Source organism: Medicago truncatula, chromosome 2 (assembly GCF_003473485.1).
Source record: "Medicago truncatula cultivar Jemalong A17 chromosome 2, MtrunA17r5.0-ANR, whole genome shotgun sequence".
Lineage (NCBI taxonomy): Eukaryota > Viridiplantae > Streptophyta > Magnoliopsida > Fabales > Fabaceae > Medicago > Medicago truncatula.
In genome coordinates, this window is record NC_053043.1 from 26,922,012 (window position 1) to 26,933,220 (window position 11,209).

General features: G+C 41.9%; 1 protein-coding gene across 1 annotated transcript; it reads left to right on the forward strand.

The window, feature by feature from the left end:
- The first annotated feature begins 839 nt into the window (after window positions 1-839).
- Window positions 840-6,554, forward strand: LOC120578350 (uncharacterized). The gene is made up of 5 exons (XM_039831031.1): window positions 840-4,291; window positions 4,580-4,943; window positions 4,989-5,352; window positions 5,545-5,963; window positions 6,054-6,554. Exons 1-5 carry the CDS (start codon window positions 840-842, stop codon window positions 6,552-6,554), a joined length of 5,100 nt encoding a protein of 1,699 aa, XP_039686965.1.
- Window positions 6,555-11,209: the final 4,655 nt, after the last annotated feature.

An 11,209-nucleotide genomic window follows, 5' to 3' on the forward strand; every position in this document is an offset into this window, starting at 1 on the left:
GTTATTGATCGAGCCAATAAATTGAAGATGCCATACCCACGACAAAGGATTGCAACATCAACCGTCCCAGCTATACCTTTACCTTTACCTCCCGAGTCCTTAGAAGGGTATCAAAAGCAGTTGGATATCGAAAGGCGTGAGAAGTCCATATGGGAAATGAAGTACCGCAAGAAGGATCAGGAGTATGAGGCTGTGATGGCCCTACTAGAGCAAGAAGCCTATGATAGCCACAAGAAAGATGTGATAATCGCCCAGCTGAAAAAGAGTATCAAGGAGAAAGATGCCGCGCTTGATCAAATTCCCGGGCGGAAGAAGAAACGTATGGATCTCTTTGATGGGCCGCATTCTGATTTTGAGGAGTAGCTCGGTTCAGAGGCTTGAGAGTCTTTCAGTTTGTTTTTGATGTTTTTGTGTAGTTACGGAGTCTATCCCTTGGTTCACTTTGTTGAAAGGGAATTATCTTGTTTTATTTTCAAAGTTTATCCCTTGGCTTTGTTGTTAGAAAGGGAATTATCTTGTTTTACTTTGAAAGTTTATCTCTTGGCTTTGTTGTTAGAAAGGGAATTATCTTGTATTCAACTTTGTTTTTTTATGATTTGTTTAGGTTGGTATGTTTACAAAACTGCTTCTATAGGTCCTTCAATAAAAATAAAAAAAATATATATAAAAATTGCATATTTTGGCATATAGCATATCATGCATCATATTGCATTCATAAAAAGTATCAAAATCCAAGTCTCATACTCTCCTCATTTCTGCCTCAGAAAAGCAAAGTGGCCCGGCGTATTCAGTACAAACCCACTCGCATTCACAACACTCGAGCTCATATCAAGAAAAGGATGTTAGCGGTAGAACAGGAAAACGCTCAGCTCAGAGAGGAACTGGTTAACCTCAAGGGGGAGATGGAAAGAATGGCACTTATGATGGAAACTATGATGGCTGAGAGAGAGCAAGCAGCAATCTCCAATTTAACTCCTGTTGTGGTCGTCACAGCTGCACCTGAGGGTCCCCCGCAACCATCTCCGACTACTACTACAACTATCGGTCTCACCCAGCCTCTGATGACTGATTTTTCTTCTGGTAATATGGCAACTATGGGCAACTCAGGCTTCCGTCCTCTTGGCCCCCAGGGTCCCTTTGCTACTCCTCAGTTTTCCATGCCTTCAGGCTACCCTTGGGGCATGCCGATTGCAACCAACGGGGGTTTTGGTCCAGGCACTATTGAAATGCCTGTCACACAGGGTCAACAGACTTCGGCACATTTCCAGATGAGTCAACCGATTCCTCAAGCTACCATGACTCAAGCAGGTCCTATTGTGCATATTGGGCCACAACATGAAGAGCAGATTTATCACTCCGACAGTATAATGGGGGATGATAAAGCAATCGATTGGGAAGAAAGGTTCGGTGCTCTAGAGAAGAAGATGAGTAATATGCGGGGGAAAGAAACAGTCGTCCAAAGCATATATGACCTTTGCTTAGTACCAGATGTAAACATACCTCCAAAGTTCAAGATGCCTGTATTTGAGAAGTATCAAGGGGACACATGTCCACAAAATCATCTAACTATGTATATTAGGAAGATGATAGCTTACAAGAATAATGTTCCCTTACTCATTCACTGCTTCCAGGATAGTTTGACTGGTCCGGCACATACCTGGTTCATGGGGTTGAAAGGAGTCACTACTTTTGAACAGTTGGCTGAGGCCTTCATGCAACAATACAAATATAATACCTATCTGGCGCCAAGTCGCAAAGAGTTGCAGTCCTTAACCCAGAAAGATAAAGAATCGTTCAAAGAATACGCACAACGCTTCATTCAAAAAGCTGCTCAGATTCGTCCTCCCTTGGATGAGAGGGAACTTTCAGAATTGTTCTATGAAACCCTGAGCCCTTGTTATTCAGAAAAGATGATTGTCTGTGCATCACAGAAGTTCACTGATTTGGTGGAAACAGGAATGCGTATCGAGGAGTGGGCTCGTAAGGGAGCAGCTGTTTCGGGAGGTTCTTCAGGTGGTTCTTCAGGGGTTTCGTCCAATGGTAATAAGAAATTTGGGAATGGTTACCCAAAGAGGAATGCTCAAGAGGTTAGCATGGTGGCTCATGGAGGACCTCAGCCCGTGTACCCTAATCACCCCTTTGTTGCCAACATCACCCCACAAATGACCGCGCCCCAGAACCCAAACTATCAATCACCCAGACCTCAAGGACCTGCACCATACTACCCCCCATTATACCAACCACTATACAACCTACAACAATTCCCTCAACAACCATATTACTCCCAACAACCATACCAACAAAGACCACAGCAACAACCCCGTCCTCAGGTTCCTCACAATCAGCAGAATCAAAGGCAACAATTTGACCCCTTGCCAATGACCTATGGAGCATTGCTCCCTTCTTTACTTGCACAGAATCTGGTCCAAACAATACCACCTCCTCGCATTCCAGACCCTCTCCCACGCTGGTACCGTCCAGACCTTCATTGTATTTACCATCAAGGGGCACCAGGCCACGATGTGGAGCGTTGTTTTGCTCTTAAGAAAGAGGTTCAGAAACTGATAAATAGTAAAGAGTTAACCTTCACCGACCCTGATGCTGTAGCTCAGAACAATCCTCTGCCTACTCATGGGCCTGCTGTTAATATGATTCAAGACGATCAGGAAGAGGCTCGCGTTCTCTCTGTAGGTGATATCAAGACTCCCCTGGTACCGATACATGTGAAAATGTGTAGAGCAACTCTCTTCAACCACAATCATGAAGCTTGTGACATATGTTCGATGGATCCTCGTGGATGTATACAAGTCCAGAATGATGTGCAGGGTCTCCTAAATAGAAGGGAACTTGTGGTTACAAGGGAACCCGTGAGCAAGGACGTCTGTGTTGTCACTCCGGTATTCAGAGCCAGGAGGCCGCTGGTGATAAACCCTAACAGTACAAAGCCCGTTGGTACTCCCTTGGTAATCTGTGTGCCTAGGCCCACGCCTACTACTGCTCAGAAAGCTGTACCCTACAAGTATGAAGGCACGATTCTAGAGCCCGGAAGTGAGACAACTTCACCTGTTGCTGTGGATAATATCGCAGAGAATAGCCGGATTTTGAGGAGTGGCCGCATCCTTCCTACGGTGGGTCCGAAGAGTGTTAGTGTTCCGGTCGATGAGCCAGTAAAAGAGCGAAACGCCGGTAAAGGTAAAGCTGGGGAGCAGGCCAAAGAGTTTGACTTTGAGGATGCCGATGAAGTCTTGAAGCTGATCAAGAAGAGTGAATACAGGGTGGTGGACCAGCTGTTACAAACTCCTGCGAAGATTTCCATCATGGCCCTGTTATCAAGTTCTGGTGCTCATCGGGATGCCCTGAGAAAAGTACTAGACCAGGCATTTGTGGATTATGATGTAACTCTGGGTCAATTCGAAAGCATTGTGGGGAATGTGACCGCGTGTAACAGTCTGACTTTCAGTGATGAGGATCTCCCAGCGGAGGGGAATAAGCATAATCAAGCGTTACTCATCTCTGTACTTTGCAGAACAGACTCGTTATCCAACGTCCTGATAGATACCGGCTCTGCACTTAATGTGATGCCCAAGTCAACTCTCGACCAATTGGCGTACTCCGAGGCTCCTTTGAGACTTAGCAAGGTGACGGTAAGGGCCTTCGATGGAACTAGGAGATCGGTGTATGGTGAGGTAGATTTGCCAATTTCGGTCGGCCCACATGAATTTCAGGTTACTTTCCAAGTCATGGAAATCCAGGCTTCTTTCAGCTGTTTGCTCGGCAGACCATGGATTCATGACGCTGGGGCTGTGACATCTACTCTCCATCAGAAATTGAAGTTTGTAAGTCGTGGAAAGTTGATCACTGTGAGTGGCGAATCGGCCTTTTTAATCAGCAATTTGTCTGCTTTCTCTATTATCGGTGGTAGTGGTTCAGACGGGCCATCATTCCAAGGGTTCTCTGCCGAAGAAACTGTCGGTAAGATTGAGACTTGTATGGCTTCGTTGAAGGATGCCCGGAGAGTAATTCAGGAAGGCAAAACCGAAGGCTGGGGTCAGCTAGTGGAGTTGCCAGAAAACAAGCGTAAGGAGGGAATTGGTTTCCTTAACAGTAAGCCTGGGATGTTCGATCCTACCAGAGGTTCTTTCCACAGTGCTGGTTTCATTCATGATTCGCCAGAGACCAATGCAATTTTAGATGATGCACCTGGAGGAGTGACACCGGTCTTTGTAACGCCTGGAGGAGCTTGCTGCAACTGGATTGCTGTTGACATTCCTTCTGTGACACCCCGCTCTAAGTAATGTGTTTGTCTTGTCTTTTGTTGTTTTTTTGTTTTTAAGAAAACTCCTTTCGTTCTGCCCAAGGCGAAAGTGGAATCGTGTAGGGCTTTGTTTTGCTTCTAGTACTTTTATTACAAATAAAAATCGTCGTTTCGATCACGGCTTTTATTACTTTTTATTTTTTGTTGCTTTTTCTGGAAAAAATGGTAATACAAAAATCCAAAAAAATCATTCTCTTTTTCTTTTAAATTTCAAAACCAAAGGTCTGCATTTACTCATTAAAATCAATCATGAATCATGTGCAGACTGAACATAAGTGAATCCGTTGAACACAGTGACCCCATGCTTTCTCCCAACTTTGAGGTCCCGGTTTACGAGGCTGTGGCAGAGGAGGATGAGGAGATCCCGAATGAGATCAAATGGATGTTGGAACAAGAAAGGAAGACAATTCAACCTCATCAGGAGGAGATAGAAATCATCAATCTGGGTACTGAGGAAGACAAGAAAGAAATCAAGATTGGGGCATCGTTGGATGTATCTGTCAAGAAAAGAGTAATTGAGCTTATCAGAGAATATGTTGATATATTCGCATGGTCATACAAAGACATGCTGGGTCTAGACCCTGATGTCGTTGAACACAGACTACCTTTGAAGCCTGAGTGTCCTCCGGTAAAGCAGAAATTGAGAAGATCTCATCCTGATATGGCCCTCAAGATCAAAGAGGAAGTGCGAAAGCAAATTGATGCAGGTTTCCTAGTCACATCAGAGTATCCTCAATGGTTGGCCAACATAGTGCCTGTTCCAAAGAAAGATGGCAAAGTCAGAATGTGTGTTGATTATCGGGACTTGAACAAGGCTAGTCCGAAGGATAATTTTCCTTTGCCTCACATTGATGTATTGGTTGATAACACTGCTAAGTGCAAGGTTTTCTCCTTCATGGACGGTTTCTCCGGCTACAATCAGATCAGGATGGCTCCTGAGGATAGAGAAAAGACGTCTTTCATCACGCCCTGGGGTGCTTTCTGCTATGTGGTGATGCCATTTGGTTTGATAAATGCTGGTGCCACTTACCAGAGGGGTATGACCAAAATCTTTCATGATATGATTCACAAAGAAATTGAGGTCTACGTAGATGATATGATTGTTAAGTCTGGCACAGAAGAAGAACATGTTGAGTATTTGTTGAAGATGTTTCAGCGGTTGAGAAAGTACAAGCTCCGGTTGAATCCTAACAAATGTACTTTCGGTGTTAGATCTGGTAAACTCCTAGGCTTTATCGTCAGTCAAAAGGGTATTGAAGTTGATCCCGACAAGGTTAGAGCCATCAGAGAAATGCCTGTTCCAAAGACAGAGAAGCAAGTCAGAGGTTTTCTTGGTAGACTCAATTATATCTCCAGATTTATCTCTCACATGACCGCCACATGTGGACCAATTTTCAAGTTACTCCGCAAGGATCAAGGGGTGAAGTGGAATGATGATTGTCAGAAGGCTTTTGATCAAATCAAAGAATATCTGTTAGAACCTCCAATTCTTGTTCCTCCAGTTGACGGAAGACCTTTGATCATGTATTTAACAGTACTGGAAGATTCCATGGGCTGTGTTTTGGGTCAACAAGATGAAACCGGAAAGAAAGAGCACGCTATCTACTATTTGAGTAAGAAGTTCACTGATTGTGAGTCCCGATATTCTGTACTTGAGAAAACTTGTTGTGCTTTAGCTTGGGCTGCCAAGCGTCTCCGTCATTATATGATTAATCATACAACTTGGTTGATATCCAAGATGGATCCTATCAAGTACATATTTGAGAAGCCAGCTTTAACTGGAAGGATTGCTCGCTGGCAGATGTTATTGTCCGAGTATGATATCGAGTATCGCACTCAGAAAGCAATCAAAGGTAGCATCTTGGCAGAACATTTGGCTCATCAACCAATCGAAGACTATCAACCAATCAAATTCGACTTCCCAGATGAAGAGGTTATGTATCTAAAAGCAAAAGATTGTGACGAACCAGTGTTCGGTGAAGGTCCTGATCCGGAATCCGAATGGGGTTTGATATTTGATGGAGCTGTTAATGTCTATGGAAGTGGAATTGGTGCGGTACTCATTACCCCTAAGGGTACTCACATCCCTTTTACTGCGAGGTTACGTTTTGATTGCACAAACAACATCGCAGAGTACGAAGCTTGCATCATGGGTATCGAGGAAGCCATCGATTTGAGGATCAAGAAAATTGTCATTTATGGAGATTCCGCTCTTGTGATTAACCAGATCAAAGGATAATGGGAAACTCGTCATCCTGGATTGATTCCCTACAGAGATTATGCAAGGCGTTTGCTGACTTTCTTCAACAAAGTAGAGTTACATCATGTGCCCCGCGATGAGAATCAAATGGCAGATGCTTTAGCTACTCTATCCTCAATGATCAATGTGAATGGTCACAATACTGTGCCAGTAATCAATGTCCAATTTCTCGACCGACCTGCTTATGTGTTTGTAGCTGAAGCAATTGATGATGACAAGCCATGGTATCATGATATCCAAGTTTTCCTTCAAACTCAAAAGTACCCACCTGGGGCATCCAACAAGGACAAGAAAACATTGAGAAAATTGTCAAGCCGTTTCTTCCTTAACGAAGACGTTTTGTATAAAAGGAACTTTGATGGGGTCCTACTTAGATGTGTGGATAAGCATGAAGCAGAAAAATTGATGCGCGAGATTCATGAAGGCTCTTTCGGAACTCACTCATGTGGGCACGCCATGGCGAAGAAGATATTGAGAGCTGGGTACTACTGGATAACAATGCACGCTGATTGCTACAATCATGCCAAGAGATGCCACAAATGTCAAATCTATGCTGACAAGATTCATATACCACCATCTATGCTCAATGTCATCTCTTCCCCGTGGCCCTTCTCTATGTGGGGCATTGACATGATTGGTCGGATTGAACCAAAAGCTTCCAATGGGCATCGCTTCATATTAGTGGCTATCGATTATTTCACCAAGTGGGTTGAAGCAGCATCTTACGCCAATGTGACCAAGCAGGTAGTGGTCAGATTTATCAAGAACAACATCATCAGCCGCTACGGTGTTCCCAACAGAATCATCACAGACAATGGCACAAATCTGAATAACAACATGATGAAAGAGTTGTGCGATGACTTCAAGATTCAACATCACAATTCTTCTCCTTACAGACCACAGATGAATGGGGCAGTTGAAGCTGCAAATAAGAACATCAAGAAGATCATACAGAAGATGGTAGTTACTTACAAGGACTGGCATGAAATGTTACCCTATGCTCTGTATGGATACCGTACCTCAGTGCGAACCTCGACAGGGGCAACCCCTTTCTCTTTGGTATATGGTATGGAGGCTGTACTACCTGTAGAGGTTGAGATTCCTTCTTTAAGAGTCTTGATGGAAGCTGAATTGTCTGAAGCTGAATGGTGCCAGAGCAGGTACGACCAGTTGAATTTGATTGAGGAAAAACGTATGGCTGCTTTGTGTCATGGACAGTTATATCAGTCAAGGATGAAACAAGCATTCGATAAAGGAGTCCATCCCCGCGAATTCAAGGAAGGAGATCTTGTGCTCAAATGTATCAAATCCTTTCAACCAGATCCTAGGGGCAAATGGACGCCAAACTATGAAGGTCCCTACGTGGTGAAGAGAGCTTTCTCTGGTGGTGCTTTAATTCTTACAAATATGGATGGAGAGGAGTTACCTCGTCCTGTGAATTCTGATGCAGTCAAGAAATACTTTGTCTAAATATATAAAAGAACAGCTCGGTAGGTCGAAAACCTGAAAGGGCGGCTTAAACCAAAAATGAGCGTCTCGGTGGATCGAAAACCCGAAAGGGCGGTCCAGGCAAAAATTAGAGACAAAAAAAAAAAAAAAAAAAAAAAAAAAAAGGAAATTATCCTGATAGATCGAAAACCCGCAAGGGCGATCTATGCAAAAATTAAGGATCGAGACAAGTAACTGCATCAGATGAAACATCACTCGCCCGAGACACCTTGACTGTCAGAAGTTCTCTAATATTGAAGCATCCAAACTGTGGAATTCAAAGTGGTTAAGAAGTATAGCGGTTATTGTGTTCAATGTACCTATCCCTTATAATTACCATATTCCAACTCTTTGTAATGTATGGTGCCATGCCTTTAGCCGGTCATCGTTTCTATTAAATCAATTTGAGCATGTGCCCCTTTGTTGGAATTCTTGTTTATTCTATGTGCAAAAAAATCTTTCTTTTGTTTTTTAGTATTAGTATTTGAAGCAAAAATTTTGAAAACTTTTCTAAAGATTTTATGTTTTCTTTCCAAACAAAAAAAAAAAAAAACAAAAACGACAAACATATTATCTTTAAAAACATGTATCACATAAGTATGTGTCAACAGTTGGTCCGAAACAAGCAGGTTCAACAAAGAAGAAATAGTCATTGCAAAAAAAAAAAAAAAAAAAAAAAAAAAAAAAAAAAAAGAGGCGCCCTGGTGGATCGAAAACCCGAAAGGGCGGTCCAGGTAAAAATTAGGGGCATACAAAAAGAGAAAAAGAAAAATGTCTCCCCGGTGGATCGAAAATTCGAAAGGATGATCCAGACAAAAGTTAGGGATTTCAAAAAAAATATATATACAAAAAGGCAATGACTATTCAAACATGAAAATACGGTGTTGCATTGGTGAAATGGCGACTTCTACCCCGGTTTGGGAGGACTTACCCCAGCAGTATGTTTAAGGGCTGTACCCCAACAATAGTTGATTCTTTCCCCGTGACTTTATTCCCAATGAAGGTTTCGAGTGTTCGTCCAGTGATGCCGGGCCGTTCTCCTTGTAGACCTGCCCAGTCCTGCCTCAACAATCTTACCATTATGCCGTCATATGAGTCTCATACATACTCATTCATTCATGCATACATAGCACGCATATAAATATCATTCATACATAGTTGCATTTTTACCCAATGACTTATTTCAATATCCTTAGATATCACCCCCAGTGTGTCTAACTCCAAAATGTCATCAAATCAAACATGTGGCAGGTCTCATCAGTAATCAGTCTATACAATTCCCCTTTGTCTTCAGACAAATTCCTTGTTCCCCTCAACTTTATCTTTATCAAGTCATTCCCTTGATACCAAGCTTTACAATGTCTTCACTTTTACCGTGTGTTTGCTATCCCACAATGTTAGCAAACCCTATCGGTCCGTCTTGTCTTTACTTTCGCCACTCGTCGGCAAATCATGTCTTTACTTTCGCCACTCGTCGGCAAATCATGTCTTTACTTTCGCCACTCGTCGGCAAATCATGTCTTTACATTCGCCACTCGTCGGCAATCAATCATGTCTTTACTTTCGCCACTCGTCCGCCAATCATGTCTTTACTTTCGCCACTCGTCGGCAAATCATGTCTTTACTTTCGCCACTCGTCGGCAAATAATGTCTTTACTTTCGCCACTCGTCGGCAAATCATGTCTTTACATTCGCCACTCGTCGGCAATCAATCATGTCTTTACTTTCGCCACTCGTCGGCAAATCATGTCTTTACATTCGTCACTCGTCGGCAAATCATGTCTTTACTTTCGCCACTCGTCGGCAATCCATCATGTCTTACTTTCGCCACTCGTCGGCCAATAATGTCTTTACTTTCGCCTTGAAACAATGTTAATAAACATCATCATTTATATTTACCTATCATTTCTTTCCCCAGTGATACCTATCCAATTGAACCCCAGTCAGTCTCTGCATCATCTTTACCTTCATGCTTACATCATATTCAGTCATATTATCACATTCATCAGCATCACATCTCTGGCGTTTCAAACGGTCCAAAATTGGCGTTTTTATATATTTAAGTCTCCTCGACCCTTTGGTTTAAAAGTTTCCCTTTTAAAACCTTCGTGACGAAGAAACTTAAATAGGGGCATCTGTCATACCCCAAATTTGGACCATTTGAAATCTTTTTTGTCCACATTTTATAATAGTCCAGTTTCTCTTTTATTCGTTTTTTTTACCTTTTAAAACTCGTGTTTTTCGTCATTAATCATTTAAAAACTTTCATTTTGCATTTAAGTCCTCGCTTGCATTTTTTACAACATTTAAAATCACTCCATTTGCATTTTTATAACGCATTTTATAATCTTTTTATGTCATAACAGGCAAGTCATTTTAAAATGTCTAATTGTATTTTTAAAAGGCGTGTCTTTTTAATCATTTCAATCAAAATTTCGGCAGGGAGGATACTTTGAAGTACCTCATGTCAAATTTCGAAGAGACCTTTTTATTTAATTAATATTTTATTTTTATTTTATTTGTTTTTTTATTTATTATTATTTTTTTCTTTATTTTATTATTTTTAAAAAAAAAAAGAAGAAAAAACAAACAAAGAAAGGAAAGTCACGTGACTTTCTTTCTTTCTTCCATCTTTTCTTTTCCTTTTTCTTTATTTTTTTTTTATTTTATTTTATTTGTTAAGTCTTTGTCCCCAAGTCACCAACAGGGGTATTTTGGTCTTTGATCTGTACCAGAGCCAACCCTATTTTGTCACTATAAATACACTGTCCAATCATTGGGAAATGGGCCGAAAATCACTGTTCACGTCAGAAAAAATCAGCATCAATTCACAAACCCTAATTTTCTACTTTTCCAACCCTTTTTCAAATCAAGCACAAAAATTACAAAGAAAATAGCATGAGTTTAAGAAGAACATTCATGGGTTCATAGGAAAAATCCAGCAACACCAAAACTTTGCCAAAACCTCAAATCCATTCATATAACCACACAAATCACAAACAAGCATAAACAAGCCAGAACCGAACCGGACCGAACCAGAACGGAAAGAAACGGAACCGGACCGAACCAGAACGGAAAGAAACGAAACCGGATCGAAAAGGAGAAAAGAGAGGCGAACCGGATTCAAAGGAGAGAAGGAGACCGGA

Bases quoted from the DNA above. Each gene is read 5' to 3' on its own strand.
- LOC120578350 (XM_039831031.1), top strand. From the start codon at position 840: ATGTTAGCGGTAGAACAGGAAAACGCTCAGCTCAGAGAGGAACTGGTT. The intron at 4,944-4,988 runs GTAAAGCAGAAA...ATGGCCCTCAAG, and splicing joins TGAAGCCTGAGTGTCCTCCG to ATCAAAGAGGAAGTGCGAAA. The intron at 5,964-6,053 runs GTACTTGAGAAA...TTGATATCCAAG, and splicing joins ATTGTGAGTCCCGATATTCT to ATGGATCCTATCAAGTACAT.